The sequence below is a fragment of the Procambarus clarkii genome, chromosome 24 (genome assembly GCF_040958095.1).
Source record: "Procambarus clarkii isolate CNS0578487 chromosome 24, FALCON_Pclarkii_2.0, whole genome shotgun sequence".
NCBI lineage: Eukaryota > Metazoa > Arthropoda > Malacostraca > Decapoda > Cambaridae > Procambarus > Procambarus clarkii.
The window spans coordinates 4,274,359-4,296,484 of NC_091173.1; the positions used below are offsets into that span (position 1 = coordinate 4,274,359).

At 49.5% G+C, this 22,126-nt stretch overlaps 1 protein-coding gene across 1 annotated transcript in view; it reads left to right on the forward strand.

Annotated features, from left to right (window-relative positions):
• The window catches only part of LOC123761792 (protein artemis), a 134,778-nt gene extending 126,611 nt beyond the window's left edge, over positions 1 to 8,167 (forward strand). Inside the window, exon 8 of the mRNA XM_045748004.2 lies at positions 6,248 to 8,167. Within this exon, the coding sequence (XP_045603960.1) occupies positions 6,248 to 6,351 (104 nt within the window). The 3' untranslated portion in view covers positions 6,352 to 8,167. The remainder of the gene's footprint in view (positions 1 to 6,247) is intronic.
• The last annotated feature ends 13,959 nt before the right edge of the window (positions 8,168 to 22,126 follow it).

Below are 22,126 nucleotides of genomic sequence, written 5' to 3' on the forward strand. Positions count from 1 at the left end.
AACAGGTGGGTGGGTGAGCAGGCAGGTGGGTAAGTGGGTCAACAGGTGGGTGGGTGTGCAGGTAGGTGGGTGGGCAAGCAGGCAGATGGGTGAACAGGTGGTTGGGTGGGCTATCAGGCAGGTGGGTGAGCTATCTGGCAGGTGGGTGGGCAGGTAGGGATAGGTGGGTTCAGGCAGGTGGGTTTTGGATGGGTGGATGGCAGGCAGATGGACTTGGTGGGTGAACAGATTCGAGCAGGCAAGTGGGTGGGTGGGTGGGTGAGCAGGCAGGTGGGTGAACAGGTGGGTGAGCAGGCAGGTGGGTGGGCGAGCAGGCAGGTGGGTGGGTTGGCATGCAGGCAGGTGGGTCAACAAGTGGGTGGGTGGGCGAGACTGGACAGAGACAGCTCACACTCTGTGATCTCCTTCCTGGTCACCCACCCCCACCACCCCCACCCCACCCCACCCCACCCCACCCCCACCCCACCCCCACCCCACCCCCACCCCACCCCACCCCCCCCCACCCCACCCCCCACCCCACCCCCACCCCACCCACCCCCACCCCACCCCCACCCCACCCCACCCCCACCCCCATGCCAGCCTTCCCATCTCCCCTCCACGTGTACTCACCTGTTTGTACTCACCTATTTGTGCTTGCGGGGGTTGAGCACTGGCTCTTTGGTCCCACCTCTCAACTGTCAATCAACTGGTGTACAGATTCCTGAGCCTACTGGGCTCTATCGTATCTACATTTGAAACTGTGTATGGAGTCAGCCTCCACCACATCACTTCCTAGTGCATTCCATCTACTAACTACTCTGACACTGAAAAAATGATTTCTAATGTCTCTGTGGCTCATTTGGGTACTAAGTTTCCACCTGTGTCCGCTTGTTTGTGTTCCACCCGTGCTGAAGAGTTTGTCTCTGTCCACCCTGTCAATTCCCCCGAGAATTTTGTAGGTGGTTGTCGTGTCTCCCCTTACTCTAATGTTTTCCAGGGACGTGAGGTTCAGCTCCTTCAGCTTTCCTCGTATTTCATACCTCTCAGTTCCAGGACAAGTCTGGTGGCATACCGCTGAATCTTCTTTAACTTTGTCTTGTGTTTAACTAGATTTGGACTCCAGGCAGCAGCTGCATATTCCAGGATTGGTCTGACATAAGTGGTATACAGGGTCCTGTACGATTCCTTACACTAGTTTCTAAAGGCAGTTCTTATGTTGGCCAACCTAGCATATGCCGCTGATGATATTCTTTTGATGTGGGCCCCTGGGGACAGGTTCGGTGTGATATCAATCCCCCAGATCTTTCTCTATTTGACTCTTGCAGGATTTCACCTCCCAGATGGTACCATGTGTTCAGCCTTCTGTTCCCTTTGCCTAATTTCATTACTTTACACTTTCCTGAGTTGAACTTTAGCAGCCATTTTCTAGACCATTCCTCCAGTTTGTCTAGATCATCCTGTAGTCTCTTGTCTATCTTCATCTGTCTTGATTCTTCTCATAATTTTTGCATCATCAGCAAACATTGAGAGGAATGAGTCTATACTCTCTGGAAGATCATTTACATGTATTAGAAACAGAATGGGTCCAAGTACAGAGCCCTGTGAGACTCTCGCCACTCTGATGTCTCTTCCCTCACAGTTACTTGATGTTTCCTGGTTGCTTAGATACTACCTTATCCACTGGAGCACCTTACCTTTTACTCCTGCCTGTTGCTCCAACTTTTGTAACAGCTTTTTATGAGGTACTGTGTCAAAGGCTTTCTGACAGTCCAAGAAAATGCCCTCTGCCCACCCTTCTCTTTCTTGCCTAATTTTTGTTGCTTGGTCATAGAAGTCTATTAAACCTGTGGGGCACAATTTACTGTCTCTGAACCCCCATGTTGGTGGTGTGTCACAAAACTATTTCCCTCCAGATGCTCTACGAGCCTTTTCCTCGCGATCTTCTCCATCACCTTGCATGGTATACAAGTTAGGGAAACTGGCCTGTAGTTCAGTGCCTCTTGCCTGTCACCCTTTTTGTATGTTGGGACTACATTAGCTGTCTTCCAACTTTCCGTTAGGTCTCCTGTTTCCAGTGACCTGTTATACACCATAGAGAGTGGCACATTTAGTGTGTCTGCACCTTCTTTTAGTATCCACGGTGAGATTCTGTCAGGCCCAACAACCTTTGTCACATTCAGCTCCAACAGATTCTTTTTGACCTCATCACTGGTGAGGTCAAATTCTTCCAAGGTTGCTTGGTTTGCCTCATTTAGTGCAGGGGCTTCTTGTTCTTCTGTGAAGACCTCCTGGAATCTCCTGTTTAGTTCTTCACACACCTTTGTCATTCTGTGTATCTGTTCTCCCCTTTTCTCAGTTTCATCACTTTTTCCTTCACTGCTGTTTTCCTCTTGATGTGGCTGTGGAGCAGTTTTGGTTGGGTTTTAACTTTACTCGCAATGTCATTTTCATACTGTCTCTCTGCTTCTCTCCTCACTCCCTGCTCTCTGGTGTTCTGTTATACCTGTAGTTTCTCCATGTTCTTTTACTCAATTGCTTCGCTACCTTACATTCCTGGTTGAACCATGGATTCTTCTGTTGCTTTTCGTTTTTCTCCTTTTGGACTGGGATAAACTTATCTGCAGCTTCCTGGCACTTCTGGGTGACATAATCCATCATATCCTGCACAATCTTCTCTCTGAGTTCTGTTTCCCCATGGTATATCCCTTAGGAAGTTCCTCATCTCATCATATTTTCCTCTTCGGTAATTTAGTCTTTTCCCTTCCGATCCCATCCTTGGATATGTTATCCCTACCTCCACCAAATACTCAAATATCAATACACTGTGGTCACTCATTCCAATTGGGGCTTCAAATTTGACTTCCATCATTTCTGATTCATTCAATGTGAATATCAGGTCGAGTCTAGCTGGTTCGTCATTGCCTCTCATTCTTGTGGGTTCTCTGACATGCTGGCTCAGAAAGTTCCTTGTTGCCACTTCCAAGAGTTTAGCTCTCCATGTATCTTCACCTCCATGTGGGTCCCCATTCTCCCAGTCTATCTTTCCATGGTTGAACTCACCCATGGTTAAGAGTCTGGAGCCACTCCTGCAGGCAACAGAAGCTGCTCTCTCTATTATATTATTGGTTGCCATGTTATTCCTATAAAACTCCTGTCTGGGTCTTCTGTCGTTTAGGGGAGGGTTGTAAATGACTGCAACTATTATCTTAGGTCCACCCATTGTCATAGTTCCTGTTATGTAATCTCTGAACCCGTCACAGCCCGAAATTTCCATCTCATCAAAACTCCAGTCCTTCGTTATCAGCAGGGCCACTCCTCCACCTCCTCTCGCTTCCCTCTCTTTCCTCACTATATGGTAATCCTTTGGAAACACAGCATCTGTTATGACTCCTGACAATTTTGTTTCCGTGAGTCCTATTACATCTGGGCTCTCTTCTTGTACACTTTCTGCCAGTTCACTTGCTTTATTGGTAATCCCATCGATGTTTGAGTACATTACCTTGAAGCTCGCTTTCCTATATCCATTTTCACTCTCTCTCCCCACAAGTGTAGGAAGTTGTTGAATGGGCATTGCTACTTGGGTAGGCTCCTCTTCCTGTGAGGTAGTTGCCAGGGGTTCAGGGGAAGATGGGGGTGAGGGATGGAGTGCTTAGGTCTTGCCAAGGCCTGCTTGGGTCAGGAAGAATTCCTGGGGGTGAAGGGGCAGGGAGTGCATGGGGTTGAGGGGCAGGGATTGCTCAGGGTGAGGGCATGCCCTCCTGTGGTGTAGTTGACAGGGGTTTGGGGGGAAGATGAGGTGGGGGATGGAGGGCTTAGGTCTCGCCTGGGCCTGCTTGGGGCAGAAAGAAGACCAGGGAATGGGAAGGCAGGGGATTACTGGGGGTAAGGGGGGAGGGAGGATTTAGGTGATATGGTGGGCATTGTGCAGGGGCAAGGAAGGTTATGTGCTGGGGGTTGGGGGGGGCCTTAAGGGGTGGTGAGTTGAGGTGTTGCAGTCCCCTCTGGGGTTCCTGAATTGCTGGATTGGGGTTCCCCACTTCCCTCTGGGATTGCTGGGTTGGAGGCCGAGGTTCCCTGGCTCCCTTCTCTCTTCCTGCGCCTTTTCCTTGCATCTGCTGCCCTTATTATCTCATCTCTGGTCATGTCCCTCTGAAGGTATACATCTTTGTAATGCCTTGCATTTTTCAGTTTGCTCTTCTTTACTAGGATGTCCTCTTTGATGGCCTCGTTCCTGAATACTACCTTGATCAATCTCTTTTTCTCTTTGTTGTACTGGCCAATCTGGAAAAACTGTTCTATGTCTCGTTCAGCCTCTTCCATTCCTATCTCCTTTAGTATCCCTGACACTGCAGCTTTGTTCTTAGTCCTCCATTCTTCCTTTTTGAAACCCTCTTGTTCCCTAATACCTACCACTACTACAGCTCTTTTCCTTTCTATTAGCTGGCTCATGCATCTAGCTGCCTCCTGTGAAGTTGTTGCTTTCATTACAACTTCCTTGACTGTGGACATGGCATCGGGACTCTTTAGTATTTCAGCAAAGATGGCACCCATTGTAGGGGTCCCTGCTATTGCTATATCCCCTATTACCTGGGGGTTGTTTACCTGGGCCAGAGTCTGAGGAGGGCTTGCTTTTAGGGTTTTTATCTTCTTTTGGGCTGCACTCAGTTCTATCTGCAGCTTACTTACAGTTTCCCTCATGTCCATCAATTCCCCCACTGATTTCCTTCCATGCATGAGCAGTCATCTCCATGTACAGCTGGTCTTGTTCCTCTCCTCCAACTTTGTTCTGTTGTCTTACCATCCTGCTTGACCTGTGTGTGTGTGTTTATGGGTGTGCTTGTGTGTAGTGAGTGTGTGTGTAGTGGGTGTGTTTATTTAATATTTGTAACTAGCTCTCCACAGCAATAAGAAAACTATATAATTCTTGCAACACCTCCAATGCCACCTTCCTTGGTAGGCATAAGCGAGTCACATCCAGTACCCCACACACTTAACACTTCTCCCTCCATCCCTCTCTGACCGACTCCCTCCCTCCCTGACCCACTCCCTCCCTCCCTGACCCACTTCCTCCCTCCCTCGCTGATCCACTCCCTCTCTCCCTCCCTCCCTCGCTGATCCACTCCCTCTCTCCCTCCCTCCCTTGCTGATCCACTCCCTCTCTCCCTCCCTCCCTCGCTGATCCACTCCCTCTCTCCCTCCCTCCCTCGCTGATCCACTCCCTCTCTCCCTCCCTCCCTCGCTGATCCACTCCCTCTCTCCCTCCCTCCCTCGCTGATCCACTCCCTCTCTCCCTCCCTCCCTCGCTGATCCACTCCCTCTCTCCCTCCCTCCCTCGCTGATCCACTCCCTCTCTCCCTCCCTCCCTCGCTGATCCACTCCCTCTCTCCCTCCCTCGCTGATCCACTCCCTCCCTCCCTCCCTCCCTCGCTGATCCACTCCCTCCCTCCCTGACCCACTCCCTCCCTCTGTCCCTCCTTGATCGACTCCCTCCCTCCCTGATCGACTCTTTCCCTCCCTAACCCACTCCCTCCCTCCCTCTCTCTGTCCCTCCCTCTCTCTGTCCCTCCCTCTCTCTGTCCCTCCCTGACCGACTCTCTCCCTCCCTGACTCACTCCCTCCCACCCTTCCTGACCATTATCCCCCAGGTGGTTCCTCCCAATGCTCCCCTCTCTCCCGACACCACCCACCCACCCCACCCCCTCCTACACCATGGGACTCGAACCACAGCCATACGGATTAATATGGTATGGCCGCAGCCTGACTTTCGTATCCGGATAATTCACTGCTTGTCCAGCCGACTGTCCAGATAGTGTAACATCGGCAGCAAGTTAACCGGCCCAGATTTTTTATCTGGCCAAACACCCACTTTTCTGGCTCTCGTGGACATTTTGGCCGGATAGTGAGATAACTTTATCTGGTCACGATTTTAGCCGGATAAGGGCGTTTTCCCTATGGTTGAATCCCGTATAATTGAGTGTCTACAGTACTAGTATTTCCCCGTCATTGTATTTAAAAGCGAATCTGAAGATTGGAAGTGTAGCATTGACGCCTTTCACAGTGCCCTTGATGTGGTCTTCTGGAGGCAGCTTACTATCCAGAACTTCTCCCTAGATCTTTGTCTTTGTCAGGTTCTTTAATATACTGTAGTTTCACATAATTTAGTTGCTGTATGTGGCATATTTTCCCCTATTCCATATTCTATACTGGGGCATATATTCACATTGAATTTCATCTGCCATGTGTTGCTCCATTAATTTATTTTATTTAGGACATGAGTCGTTGAAGTCCCACACCAGCTGGCAACCATTCTTCCAAGGATGCATTGCAATCCCACATAGTGATCAACCGGATTGGCAGAATTGTGACACCTAAGAAAAGAGGCTCTTTGCTGGATATATGGCTGTGGTGAGTCTTCTCTTGAATATGTCACTGATTTCTTTGTACCTGGAATGCCATCTTTCTCCATGCTTTGGCAGTACAGGACATGTTGAATCTGTCAGCCTCAGCCTCGCCACATATATGTCTAAAGTATATTCGATGCAGAGTAGTTCTGTTAGGAGGGGGGGGGTCAGTGTCATACTGATGGTTTGCAGTTGAAGATGCATGCTTGTTGCTGACATTAGGGTTGCTAATAGTAAATAACTTGCATGGGGAGCCATCACAGCTTGCGATGAGTAATTTTTCGTGATTTGTCAGAATTTAGATACATTGTGACTGTTCTTTCTACAATGGGGCTATCTAAGCTGGATTGCTTATGGGCTTTAGATGGGGCCTGTCAGAATTCTGGAGCTGCAAGAGAAACATACTGTACTTGTTGCTGCTGTGTCAAAAACTGGAATGATGTATTTTACCAAATCATTTGAGTTGTAGACATTTGATGAAATGTCTTTGTATGATCTTTGTAATATAATGTTCATACATATATATTGTATCAACAATTTCAAATTTTTATTTTAGATAATCCCATATTATTTCCTTAACTAGGTCTCCAAATGCTGAAGATGATAATTAGGCTAGTAGAGAGAAATTGGTGGCTAGGCCTACACCAAGGCTTTCCAAATCTGTTAGGAAAGGTGAATTGTTTACACTGTAGCTTATTAAAAGGTTAGGTACTTTTTCTAGCGTAGATTTAAGTAAGCTGTTATATTCATCTAGTTTGGGGCTGTTGTTGGTGAATTCCTTAGAACTTAGTTTAACCTAGAAAAGGACAGGCGTCTGGTGAGAAGATAAAGGGCATTATGAGCATCGATATCTTTAATCTTTTCATCCATGCTCTTCTGGACAATGATCATCTTATCAAGGACCCAGGAGGAAATCTAGAAAATCATCCAGGGTACATAATTCAAAAGCTCATCATTCAAATATTTGCTTGTAAGTCTTCACTGCAACACAAATGTACAAATGGATATAGGGAAACGACAATGAACAGGATGGATTACTTACATCTCTCGTGAGCAGGTTGAAGGCATTATTTAAAATCAAGTCTGGTCAGAGCCTTTTCATCTGTGATGTTGGATAGTGTATATACCTATGGGTATTTTTGCAGCCGTTAAATGCAGTTCTTATTTTAACTCGTAAATTTGTTGGAAGCTGTGACTTCTCATGTCAGAATGTTGACGTTTACCTTCCCAGGTGTGCTATTATGCAACAGAGTGCACACACTTCATTATAGAGAGAGTAATGGTCATGAATGCGATTGCAAGCAATGCAATAAAATGACATTACAGTATAATTTATCAACACCAATTTGATAAATTGTATGATAATATGTTTGACATGTAGTATAATGCTTGTAATGGTTGTTAGTACCATAGGTTATTTATAGAACATTCAAGATGGAATGTGTGGAAGCAGTTGTATAAAACTCTTAAGCCTAGATCTTTACTCAAATTTGCATTCCCAAATAAAGTTGTCATACAGTATTTAGGTGGTGACTGGTATAGAAATAAATATTAAATATTTTGTCTAGTAATGTCACTAGTCAAAGGCTTATTGGCATTATATAAAAAATAATTGGTTGGTAACTTACAAAATTTATATTGGCATGATGTATTCAAAATAAGGGTTAGGGTGGTTGTAATTTTTCAACACAGTATTAAAATATATGTATTGCCATGCTTCTTGTTAATATTGTAAATTTATTATGTACAGTGATTTGAGATGTAAGTAAATATTACAAAAAAAATTATTATTTTCTTTCATAACCTTAAAACATAATACAGTACTGTACAATCATTGAGAAAACTGCAGATGTCCTTTTGGCCTATACGATGCAGCTCCCATTTATACCCACCCATACTTCTGGAGTTAGCATAATATATGCTCTCTCCCTTGTGTGGAGGGGCTATGGCTGCTGATTTAAGCACATCTGGTATTTCCCTGAGTTCAAGCTCTTCCTCCACACTATACTGTGTGCCTGTGCTACGGGCACCTTGCATTAATTTATAAATATTGAATTCCATGAGTCTGGACCCGGGGCTGAGTGCATGGGAATGTTATCAATTTCTCTTTCAAACTCTGTCACGCTCATGTTGATAAAAGTTACTTTAACGGGTTTAAATATCACGCATAAAGAAGTTGTCCCAATCTTCCACTTTCATGCGAAGTGTAGACAAAGGTAGACACCTTTTCTATGCTGTCTTATTATATGTTCAGTATATTATTATTATTATTATTTTTACTGAAATACAATAGTTTTGTATTGTGTTTGTGACATTTTTCCTGTTACTGTATTTACACCCATTCCATTTAGTTTCATTGACGTCATATATCTTTTTTGTCGCAATTCCTCTACCATATCTTTTTTTTTCATATTCCACAATTTCTTTCTTCTGTTATTTTTTCATCATTATCATTGACATAGCTGAAGATTGCATTTGTAGTAATACATGGTCACTTTTGCACATAAGTTCAAGATAATTTATCTAAAAACTATCCTTCCCTTCATTTATGTTGATATTTAATAAATTAAGGTGAAGTGGTGTGTTCCTGAATAGTATGGCTGTGTAACACCTAAGTCCGCCTCATCTTTCCTGGTTATATATTCTGTGGCTCCAGGTAATTTATATTCACTTTCCCAATATCTCTGAAGATGATGACAGATACAACAAAATGCATCTTTTAGCATTAAGCAATGTAAAGCTGTAAAATAAACACTGGAGAGTTAATTTTTAAATTCCTTCCAAAGTGAAGAAGAATTTAAGAAAAGTACAGAAGATTCCTGCTAGAGTCATTGATCTAACCCTTTGTCATATTTATTAACATACTAGCTGTACCCAGCCACGTGTTGCTGTGACTCAGCAGTGCATGCACACGTTGCTGAGCCACAGCAACCTTCCCCGTCCCCGCATCCCCACCATTCCTCCACCATTTCCTCATCCTCCCAACCATTCCCCACTCCCCCGTCCTCTTGTCCTCCCCACCATTCCTCACTCCCCGGTCCCTTTGTCCTCCCCACCATTCCCCACTCCCCCATCCCGCGTCCTCCCCACCATTCTCCACTCCCCTGTCCCCTTGTCCTCCCCACCATCCCCCACTTCCTCGACCCCTCATACTCCCTACCATCCCCAACTCCCCCGTCCTCTCGTCCTTCCCACCATTACCCCATACCCCGTCCCCTTATCCTCCCCGCCATTACCCCCTCCCCCATCCCATCGTCCTCCCCACCATTACCTCCTTCCCCCGGCCTCCCCACCATTCCCCACTCCCTCATCCAATGCGTTCCCAAATGATCTGATGCTTCCATCATAAAAATGGGAACATCAAATGATCCAATGTTCCCATCACTGAAAAATAAGAAGAACAGTTAAAAAAAACAAAATAAAAACAGTAAAAAATTAAAAAATAAACTATACTCACAAAATAAATGGTATGGTAAACAACACAGTTGTTTCCAATGCAATTCCAACGCAATGTCACACAATATAATTAAATCAAAATGAAAATAAATCGAAATCTATGAAAATAAAATTTATCAATGCAATCATAAACATTGAAATGGAATCATAACATATTTAGTATAGCGTGTGTTGCTCTCATGTGCAACAGATTGCGCTGTTTTTAAAAGCATGTTTTTACCTGTCACAGGTGTGGCATCTATACTTATACTCAGGAAATGAACAGTATGGTAAACAACGCAGCTCAATTCCAACTCTAGTGTCACAAAATAATTAAATCGAAATGAAAATAAAAAGAAATTTATGAAAATTAAATTTATCAATGCAGTTTGAAACAGTGAAATGGAATCAGTACATATTTAATGTGGTGTGTGTTGCTATTACATGTAACAGATGGCGCTGTTTTTCAAAAAAAGCTTGTTTTTACCTGTCATAAGTGTGACATCTATATTGTTGGTATATAAAAACCCACGCGTATTCGAATGGAACATTGTGTAAAAATTTCAAAGCAATCGGTGAAGAACTTTTGGAGATTACAGCATGCGTTGCTCTTGCATCCAACAGATGGCGCAGTTTTTCAAAACTTTTTTTTCCTATCGCAGGTGAGGCGTATATATAGTAGGTATAGGTATATAAAAACATGTGCCTATTCGAATGCAACATTGTGTCAAAATTTCAAAGCAATCGGTAAAGAGGTTTCGAAGATTTCCCTCACATGAAAAACACAATTTAAAAAAAAAAGCATGTTTTTTTCACGTCACAGACATGACATCTATATAGTACATATTTAAAAACACGCTCGGATGCGAATGGAACGTTATGTAAAATTTTCAAAGAAACCGGTGAAGAACTTTCGGAGATTAGCGATTTTGAACAAACTAACATTTGTTTTTATTTATATAGATCACTACAGGAAAGACTGCTACCAATATATATATATATATATATATATATATATATATATATATATATATATATATATATATATATATATATATATATATATATATATATATATATATATATGCGAACAAGCCTGAATGGTCCCCAGGACAATATGCAACTGAAAACTCACACCCCAGAAGTGACTCGAACCCATACTCCCAGATGCCACGCAACTGGTATGTACAAGACGCCTTAATCCACTTGACCATCACGACCGGACAAAATGAGGTGATAGCCGAGGCTATTTGAACCACCCCACCGCCGGCACTCGGATAGTAATCTTGGGCATAGCATTTTACCAAATCACCTCATTCTTTGGGGCACACGTGAGGAACACAAATGCGAACAAGCCTGAATGGTCCCCAGGACAATATGCAACTGAAAACTCACACCCCAGAAGTGACTCGAACCCATACTCCCAGATGCCTCGCAACTGGTATGTACAAGACGCCTTAATCCACTTGACCATCACGACCGGATAAAATGAGGTGATAGCCGAGGCTATTTGAACCACCCCACCGCCGGCACTCGGATAGTAATCTTGGGCATAGCATTTTACCAAATCACCTCATTCTTTGGGGCACACGTGAGGAACACAAATGCGAACAAGCCTGAATGGTCCCCAGGACAATATGCAACTGAAAACTCACACCCCAGAAGTGACTCGAACCCATACTCCCAGATGCCACGCAACTGGTATGTACAAGACGCCTTAATCCACTTGACCATCACGACCGGACAAAATGAGGTGATAGCCGAGGCTATTTGAACCACCCCACCGCCGGCACTCGGATAGTAATCTTGGGCATAGCATTTTACCAAATCACCTCATTCTTTGGGGCACACGTGAGGAACACAAATGCGAACAAGCCTGAATGGTCCCCAGGACAATATGCAACTGAAAACTCACACCCCAGAAGTGACTCGAACCCATACTCCCAGATGCCACGCAACTGGTATGTACAAGACGCCTTAATCCACTTGACCATCACGACCGGACAAAATGAGGTGATAGCCGAGGCTATTTGAACCACCCCACCGCCGGCACTCGGATAGTAATCTTGGGCATAGCATTTTACCAAATCACCTCATTCTTTGGGGCACACGTGAAGAACACAAATGCGAACAAGCCTGAATGGTCCCCAGGACAATATGCAACTGAAAACTCACACCCCAGAAGTGACTCGAACCCATACTCCCAGATGCCACGCAACTGGTATGTACAAGACGCCTTAATCCACTTGACCATCACGACCGGACAAAATGAGGTGATAGCCGAGGCTATTTGAACCACCCCACCGCCGGCACTCGGATAGTAATCTTGGGCATAGCATTTTACCAAATCACCTCATTCTTTGGGGCACACGTGAGGAACACAAATGCGAACAAGCCTGAATGGTCCCCAGGACAATATGCAACTGAAAACTCACACCCCAGAAGTGACTCGAACCCATACTCCCAGATGCCACGCAACTGGTATGTACAAGACGCCTTAATCCACTTGACCATCACGACCGGACAAAATGAGGTGATAGCCGAGGCTATTTGAACCACCCCACCGCCGGCACTCGGATAGTAATCTTGGGCATAGCATTTTACCAAATCACCTCATTCTTTGGGGCACACGTGAGGAACACAAATGCGAACCATTTGGGGACCATTCAGGCTTGTTCGCATTTGTGTTCCTCACGTGTGCCCCAAAGAATGAGGTGATTTGGTAAAATGCTATGCCCAAGATTACTATCCGAGTGCCGGCGGTGGGGTGGTTCAAATAGCCTCGGCTATCACCTCATTTTGTCCGGTCGTGATGGTCAAGTGGATTAAGGCGTCTTGTACATACCAGTTGCGTGGCATCTGGGAGTATGGGTTCGAGTCACTTCTGGGGTGTGAGTTTTCAGTTGCATATTGTCCTGGGGACCATTCAGGCTTGTTCGCATTTGTGTTCCTCACGTGTGCCCCAAAGAATGAGGTGATTTGGTAAAATGCTATGCCCAAGATTACTATCCGAGTGCCGGCGGTGGGGTGGTTCAAATAGCCTCGGCTATCACCTCATTTTGTCCGGTCGTGATGGTCAAGTGGATTAAGGCGTCTTGTACATACCAGTTGCGTGGCATCTGGGAGTATGGGTTCGAGTCACTTCTGGGGTGTGAGTTTTCAGTTGCATATTGTCCTGGGGACCATTCAGGCTTGTTCGCATTTGTGTTCCTCACGTGTGCCCCAAAGAATGAGGTGATTTGGTAAAATGCTATGCCCAAGATTACTATCCGAGTGCCGGCGGTGGGGTGGTTCAAATAGCCTCGGCTATCACCTCATTTTGTCCGGTCGTGATGGTCAAGTGGATTAAGGCGTCTTGTACATACCAGTTGCGTGGCATCTGGGAGTATGGGTTCGAGTCACTTCTGGGGTGTGAGTTTTCAGTTGCATATTGTCCTGGGGACCATTCAGGCTTGTTCGCATTTGTGTTCCTCACGTGTGCCCCAAAGAATGAGGTGATTTGGTAAAATGCTATGCCCAAGATTACTATCCGAGTGCCGGCGGTGGGGTGGTTCAAATAGCCTCGGCTATCACCTCATTTTGTCCGGTCGTGATGGTCAAGTGGATTAAGGCGTCTTGTACATACCAGTTGCGTGGCATCTGGGAGTATGGGTTCGAGTCACTTCTGGGGTGTGAGTTTTCAGTTGCATATTGTCCTGGGGACCATTCAGGCTTGTTCGCATTTGTGTTCCTCACGTGTGCCCCAAAGAATGAGGTGATTTGGTAAAATGCTATGCCCAAGATTACTATCCGAGTGCCGGCGGTGGGGTGGTTCAAATAGCCTCGGCTATCACCTCATTTTGTCCGGTCGTGATGGTCAAGTGGATTAAGGCGTCTTGTACATACCAGTTGCGTGGCATCTGGGAGTATGGGTTCGAGTCACTTCTGGGGTGTGAGTTTTCAGTTGCATATTGTCCTGGGGACCATTCAGGCTTGTTCGCATTTGTGTTCCTCACGTGTGCCCCAAAGAATGAGGTGATTTGGTAAAATGCTATGCCCAAGATTACTATCCGAGTGCCGGCGGTGGGGTGGTTCAAATAGCCTCGGCTATCACCTCATTTTGTCCGGTCGTGATGGTCAAGTGGATTAAGGCGTCTTGTACATACCAGTTGCGTGGCATCTGGGAGTATGGGTTCGAGTCACTTCTGGGGTGTGAGTTTTCAGTTGCATATTGTCCTGGGGACCATTCAGGCTTGTTCGCATTTGTGTTCCTCACGTGTGCCCCAAAGAATGAGGTGATTTGGTAAAATGCTATGCCCAAGATTACTATCCGAGTGCCGGCGGTGGGGTGGTTCAAATAGCCTCGGCTATCACCTCATTTTGTCCGGTCGTGATGGTCAAGTGGATTAAGGCGTCTTGTACATACCAGTTGCGTGGCATCTGGGAGTATGGGTTCGAGTCACTTCTGGGGTGTGAGTTTTCAGTTGCATATTGTCCTGGGGACCATTCAGGCTTGTTCGCATTTGTGTTCCTCACGTGTGCCCCAAAGAATGAGGTGATTTGGTAAAATGCTATGCCCAAGATTACTATCCGAGTGCCGGCGGTGGGGTGGTTCAAATAGCCTCGGCTATCACCTCATTTTGTCCGGTCGTGATGGTCAAGTGGATTAAGGCGTCTTGTACATACCAGTTGCGTGGCATCTGGGAGTATGGGTTCGAGTCACTTCTGGGGTGTGAGTTTTCAGTTGCATATTGTCCTGGGGACCATTCAGGCTTGTTCGCATTTGTGTTCCTCACGTGTGCCCCAAAGAATGAGGTGATTTGGTAAAATGCTATGCCCAAGATTACTATCCGAGTGCCGGCGGTGGGGTGGTTCAAATAGCCTCGGCTATCACCTCATTTTGTCCGGTCGTGATGGTCAAGTGGATTAAGGCGTCTTGTACATACCAGTTGCGTGGCATCTGGGAGTATGGGTTCGAGTCACTTCTGGGGTGTGAGTTTTCAGTTATATATATATATATATATATTTTGGTAGCAGTCTTTCTTGTAAACATATATTATTAAATATAATCGAAAAAGTAAGATTAATAATTCTAACACGAATTTTCTCAATATTTCTTATGTTTATTTTCACTGTCGATGGTAATTGAAAAATCAATTCTCCAAAATTCATTTTTATTTCTAGTCTTGACGCGACACTTGAACGTGTTAAGTAATAACTTATTACATTTTCAAAGACTTTAGTTTACACACACAACTATAACCTGCAAACACTAAACAGAGTTCTACTATGCTATCATATAAACAGCTTTCATCTTATATACCCGCATTTGGGTGAGGTGATATGTTACAACAATTTTGGATGAGGTGAACAAAACTTGCAACACAAGATAGAGCAAACTTTCAACACAAGACAGAACACGGTGCAATGGGTATAAATTGGGTAAATTAAAGGGAAGAATGGAAGTAACTGCAAAGGACCTATTGGCTCATATTTCTTGATGCTTCTATATTGGTGCAGAGTCTTGAAGTGAGTAGAATATAGTTGTGCATTAATTGGCTGTTGATTGCTGGTGTTGACTTCTTGATGTGTAGTGCCTCGCAAATGTCAAGCCGCCTGCTATCGCTGTATCTATCGATGATTTCTGTGTTGTTTGATAAGACTTCTCTGGTGATGGTCTGGTTGTGGGAAGAGATTATATGTTCCTTAATGGAGCCCTGTTGCTTATGCATCGTTAATCGCCTGGAAAAAGATGTTGTTGTCTTGCCTATATACTGAGTCCTTTGAGGCTTACAGTCCCCAAGTGGGCATTTGAAGGCATAGATGATGTTGATATCTTTTTAAAGTGTTCTGCTTTGTGTCTGGAGAGTTTCTCATGAGTAGATTGGTCGTTTTTTTGGTTTTATAGTAAATCGTCAATTGTATCTTTTGATTTTTGTCTGTAGAGATAATGTTCCTATTAACAATATCTTTCAGAACCCTTTCCTCCGTTTTATGAGCTGTGGAAAAGAAGTTCCTGTAAAATAGTCTAATAGGGGGTGCAGGTGTTGTGTTAGTTGTCTCTTCAGAGGTTGCATGGCGTTTCACCTTTCTTCTTATGATGTCTTCAACGAAACAATTGGAGAAGCCATTGTTGACTAGGACCTGCCTTACCCTATAGAGTTCTTCATTGACTTGCTTCCATCCTGAGCTGTGGCTGAGAGCACGGTCGACATAAGCATTAACAACACTCCTCTTGTACCTATCTGGGCAATCACTGTTGGCATTGAGGCACATTCCTATGTTTGTTTGCTTAGTGTAGACTGCAGTGTGGAAACCTCCGCTTCTTTCCATGACTGTTACATCTAGAAAGGGCAGCTTCCCATCCTTCTCCATCTCGTAAGTGAAACGCAACACAGAATTCCGCTCAAATGCCTCTTTCAGCTCCTGCAGATGTCTGACATCAGGTACCTGTGTAAAAATGTCGTCAACATACCTGCAGTATATGGCCGGTTTCAAGTTCATGTCGACTAAGACCTTCTGTTCGATGGTACCTATGTAGAAATTCGCAAACAGGAAACCTAGGGGAGAACCCATGGTGACCCCATCTACTTGCTTATACATGTGCCCATCCGGGCTCAAGAAGGGTGCCTCTTTAGTACAAGCTTGGAGTAGTTTCCTTAGAATATTTTCTGATATGTCAAGAGGAGTACAGGCCGGATCACAATACACTGTCCGCTGAAACAATCGGGATGATAGGGAGGGATGGAAGGAGGGAGGGAGGGATGGAAGGAAGGAGGGAGGGAGGGAGGGATGGAAGGAAGGAGGGAGGGAGGGAGGGAGGGATGGAAGGAAGGAGGGAGGGATGGAAGGAAGGAGGGAGGGATGGAAGGAGGGAGGGAGGGATGGAAGGAAGGAGGGAGGGAGGGATGGAAGGAAGGAGGGAGGGAGGGAGGGATGGAAGGAAGGAGGGAGGGAGGGATGGAAGGAAGGAGGGAGGGAGGGATGGAAGGAAGGAGGGAGGGAGGGATGGAAGGAAGGAGGGAGGGAGGGAGGGATGGAAGGAAGGATGGAAGGAAGGAGGGAGGGAGGGAGGGATGGAAGGAAGGAGGGAGGGAGGGATGGAAGGAAGGAGGGAGGGATGGAAGGAGGGAGGGAGGGATGGAAGGAAGGAGGGAGGGAGGGATGGAAGGAAGGAGGGAGGGAGGGATGGAAGGAAGGAGGGAGGGAGGGGTGGAAGGAAGGAGGGAGGGAGGGAGGGATGGAAGGAAGGAGGGAGGGAGGGAGGGATGGAAGGAAGGAGGGATGGAAGGAAGGAGGGAGGGAGGGAGGGATGGAAGGAGGGAGGGAGGGATGGAAGGAAGGAAGGAGGGAGGGAGGGATGGAAGGAAGGAGGGAGGGAGGGAGGGATGGAAGGAAGGAGGGAGGGAGGGAGGGAGGGAGGGATGGAAGGAAGGAAGGAGGGAGGGAGGGATGGAAGGAAGGAGGGAGGGAGGGATGGAAGGAAGGAGGGAGGGAGGGAGGGATGGATGGAAGGAAGGAGGGAGGGAGGGATGGATGGAAGGAAGGAGGGAGGGAGGGATGGAAGGAAGGAGGGAGGGAGGGATGGAAGGAAGGAGGGAGGGAGGGATGGAAGGAAGGAGGGAGGGAGGGAGGGAGGGATGGAAGGAAGGAAGGAGGGAGGGATGGAAGAAAGGAGGGAGGGAGGGAGGGATGGAAGGAAGGAGGGAGGGAGGGATGGAAGGAAGGAGGGAGGGAGGGAGGGAGGGAGGGATGGAAGGAAGGAGGGAGGGAGGGAGGGAGGGATGGAAGGAAGGAGGGAGGGAGGGATGGAAGGAAGGAGGGAGGGAGGGATGGAAGGAAGGAGGGAGGGAGGGATGGAAGGAAGGAGGGAGGGAGGGATGGAAGGAAGGAGGGAGGGAGGGATGGAAGGAAGGAGGGAGGGAGGGATGGAAGGAAGGAGGGAGGGAGGGATGGAAGGAAGGAGGGAGGGAGGGATGGAAGGAAGGAGGGAGGGAGGGAGGGATGGAAGGAAGGAGGGAGGGATGGAAGGAGGGAGGGAGGGATGGAAGGAAGGAAGGAGGGAGGGAGGGAGGGATGGAAGGAAGGAGGGAGGGAGGGAGGGATGGAAGGAGGGAGGGAGGGATGGAAGGAAGGAGGGAGGGAGGGATGGAAGGAGGGAGGGAGGGAGGGATGGAAGGAAGGAGGGAGGGAGGGAGGGATGGAAGGAAGGAGAGAGGGAGGGATGGAAGGAAGGAGGGAGGGAGGGATGGAAGGAAGGAGGGAGGGAGGGATGGAAGGAAGGAGGGAGGGATGGAAGGAAGGAGGGAGGGAGGGATGGAAGGAGGGAGGGAGGGAAGGAAGGAGGGAGGGAGGGATGGAAGGAAGGAGTGAGGGAGGGATGGAAGGAAGGAGGGAGGGATGGAAGGAAGGAGGGAGGGAGGGATGGAAGGAAGGAGGGAGGGAGGGACGGATGGAAGGAAGGAGGGAGGGAGGGAGGGAGGGATGGAAGGAAGGAGGGAGGGAGGGAGGGATGGAAGGAAGGAGGGAGGGAGGGAGGGATGGAAGGAAGGAGGGAGGGAGGGGTGGAAGGAAGGAGGGAGGGAGGAATGGAAGGAAGGAGGGATGGAAGGAAGGAGGGAGGGAGAGAGGGATGGAAGGAGGGAGGGAGGGATGGAAGGAAGGAGGGAGGGAGGGATGGAAGGAAGGAGGGAGGGAGGGAGGGAGGGAGGGAGGGAGGGAGGGAGGGAAGGAAGGAGAGAGGGAGGGAGGGATGGAAGGAAGGAGATAGGGAGGGATGGAAGGAAGGAGGGAGGGAGGGATGGAAGGAAGGAGGGAGGGAGGGAGGGAGGGAAGGAAGGAAGGAGGGAGGGAGGGAGGGATGGAAGGAAGGAGGGAGGGAGGGATGGAAGGAAGGAGGGAGGGAGGGATGGAAGGAAGGAGGGATGGAAGGAGGGAGGGAGGGAGGGAAGGAAGGAGGGAGGGAGGGATGGAAGGAGGGAGGGAGGGATGGAAGGAAGGAGGGAGGGAGGGATGGAAGGAAGGAGGGAGGGAGGGATGGAAGGAAGGAGGGAGGGAGGGATGGAAGGAAGGAGGGAGGGAGGGATGGAAGGAGGGAGGGATGGAAGGAAGGAGGGAGGGAGGGATGGAAGGAAGGAGTGAGGGAGGGATGGAAGGAAGGAGGGAGGGATGGAAGGAAGGAGGGAGGGAGGGATGGAAGGAAGGAGGGAGGGAAGGAGGGAGGGATGGAAGGAAGGAGGGAGGGAGGGAGGGATGGAAGGAAGGAGGGAGGGAGGGAGGGAGGGATGGAAGGAAGGAGGGAGGGAGGGAGGGAGGGAGGGATGGAAGGAAGGAAGGAGGGAGGGAGGGAGGGATGGAAGGAAGGAGGGAGGGAGGGATGGAAGGAAGGAGGGAGGGAGGGAGGGATGGATGGAAGGAAGGAGGGAGGGAGGGATGGAAGGAAGGAGGGAGGGAGGGATGGAAGGAAGGAGGGAGGGAGGGATGGAAGGAAGGAGGGAGGGAGGGAGGGAGGGAGGGAGGGATGGAAGGAAGGAAGGAGGGAGGGATGGAAGGAAGGAGGGAGGGAGGGAGGGATGGAAGGAAGGAGGGAGGGAGGGATGGAAGGAAGGAGGGAGGGAGGGAGGGAGGGAGGGATGGAAGGAAGGAGGGAGGGAGGGAGGGAGGGATGGAAGGAAGGAGGGAGGGAGGGATGGAAGGAAGGAGGGAGGGAGGGATGGAAGGAAGGAGGGAGGGAGGGATGGAAGGAAGGAGGGAGGGAGGGATGGAAGGAAGGAGGGAGGGAGGGATGGAAGGAAGGAGGGAGGGAGGGATGGAAGGAAGGAGGGAGGGAGGGATGGAAGGAAGGAGGGAGGGAGGGATGGAAGGAAGGAGGGAGGGAGGGATGGAAGGAAGGAGGGAGGGAGGGATGGAGGGATGGAAGGAGGGAGGGAGGGATGGAAGGAAGGAAGGAGGGAGGGAGGGAGGGATGGAAGGAAGGAGGGAGGGAGGGAGGGAGGGATGGAAGGAGGGAGGGAGGGATGGAAGGAAGGAGGGAGGGAGGGATGGAAGGAGGGAGGGAGGGAGGGATGGAAGGAAGGAGGGAGGGAGGGAGGGATGGAAGGAAGGAGAGAGGGAGGGATGGAAGGAAGGAGGGAGGGAGGGATGGAAGGAAGGAGGGAGGGAGGGATGGAAGGAAGGAGGGAGGGATGGAAGGAAGGAGGGAGGGAGGGAGGGATGGAAGGAAGGAGGGAGGGAGGGATGGAAGGAGGGAGGGATGGAAGGAAGGAGGGAAGGAGGGATGGAAGGAAGGAGTGAGGGAGGGATGGAAGGAAGGAGGGAGGGATGGAAGGAAGGAGGGAGGGAGGGATGGAAGGAAGGAGGGAGGGAGGGAGGGAGGGATGGAAGGAAGGAGGGAGGGAGGGAGGGAGGGATGGAAGGAAGGAGGGAGGGAGGGATGGAAGGAAGGAGGGAGGGAGGGAGGGATGGAAGGAAGGAGGGAGGGAGGGGTGGAAGGAAGGAGGGAGGGAGGAATGGAAGGAAGGAGGGATGGAAGGAAGGAGGGAGGGAGAGAGGGATGGAAGGAGGGAGGGAGGGATGGAAGGAAGGAGGGAGGGAGGGATGGAAGGAAGGAGGGAGGGAGGGAGGGAGGGAGGGAAGGAAGGAGGGAGGGAGGGAGGGATGGAAGGAAGGAGATAGGGAGGGATGGAAGGAAGGAGGGAGGGAGGGATGGAAGGAAGGAGGGAGGGAGGGAGGGAGGGAAGGAAGGAAGGAGGGAGGGAGGGATGGAAGGAAGGAGGGAGGGAGGGATGGAAGGAAGGAGGGAGGGAGGGATGGAAGGAAGGAGGGAGGGATGGAAGGAAGGAGGGATGGAAGGAAGGAGGGAGGGATGGCAGGAGGGAGGGATGGCAGGAAGGAGGGAGGGATGGCAGGAAGGAGGGAGGGAGGGATGGAAGGAAGGAGGGAGGGAGGGATGGAAGGAAGGAGGGAGGGAGGGATGGAAGGAAGGAGGGAGGGAGGGATGGAAGGAGGGAGGGATGGAAGGAAGGAGGGAGGGAGGGATGGAAGGAAGGAGTGAGGGAGGGATGGAAGGAAGGAGGGAGGGATGGAAGGAAGGAGGGAGGGAGGGATGGAAGGAAGGAGGGAGGGAGAGAGGGATGGAAGGAGGGAGGGAGGGATGGAAGGAAGGAGGGAGGGAGGGATGGAAGGAAGGAGGGAGGGAGGGAGGGAGGGAGGGAAGGAAGGAGGGAGGGAGGGAGGGATGGAAGGAAGGAGATAGGGAGGGATGGAAGGAAGGAGGGAGGGAGGGATGGAAGGAAGGAGGGAGGGAGGGAGGGAGGGAAGGAAGGAAGGAGGGAGGGAGGGATGGAAGGAAGGAGGGAGGGAGGGATGGAAGGAAGGAGGGAGGGATGGAAGGAAGGAGGGATGGAAGGAAGGAGGGAGGGATGGCAGGAGGGAGGGATGGCAGGAAGGAGGGAGGGATGGCAGGAAGGAGGGAGGGAGGGATGGAAGGAAGGAGGGAGGGAGGGATGGAAGGAAGGAGGGAGGGAGGGATGGAAGGAAGGAGGGAGGGAGGGATGGAAGGAGGGAGGGATGGAAGGAAGGAGGGAGGGAGGGATGGAAGGAAGGAGTGAGGGAGGGATGGAAGGAAGGAGGGAGGGATGGAAGGAAGGAGGGAGGGAGGGATGGAAGGAAGGAGGGAGGGAGGGAGGGAGGGATGGAAGGAAGGAGGGAGGGAGGGAGGGAGGGATGGAAGGAAGGAGGGAGGGAGGGATGGAAGGAAGGAGGGAGGGAGGGAGGGATGGAAGGAAGGAGGGAGGGAGGGGTGGAAGGAAGGAGGGAGGAATGGAAGGAAGGAGGGATGGAAGGAAGGAGGGAGGGAGAGAGGGATGGAAGGAGGGAGGGAGGGAGGGATGGAAGGAAGGAGGGAGGGAGGGATGGAAGGAAGGAGGGAGGGAGGGAGGGAGGGAGGGATGGAAGGAAGGAGATAGGGAGGGATGGAAGGAAGGAGGGAGGGAGGGATGGAAGGAAGGAGGGAGGGAGGGAGGGAGGGAAGGAAGGAAGGAGGGAGGGAGGGATGGAAGGAAGGAGGGAGGGAGGGATGGAAGGAAGGAGGGAGGGAGGGATGGAAGGAAGGAGGGATGGAAGGAGGGAGGGAGGGAGGGAAGGAAGGAGGGAGGGAGGGATGGAAGGAGGGAGGGAGGGATGGAAGGAAGGAGGGAGGGAGGGATGGAAGGAAGGAGGGAGGGAGGGATGGAAGGAAGGAGGGAGGGAGGGATGGAAGGAAGGAGGGAGGGAGGAAGGGATGAAAGGAAGGAGGGAGGGATGGAAGGAAGGAAGGAGGGAGGGAGGGATGG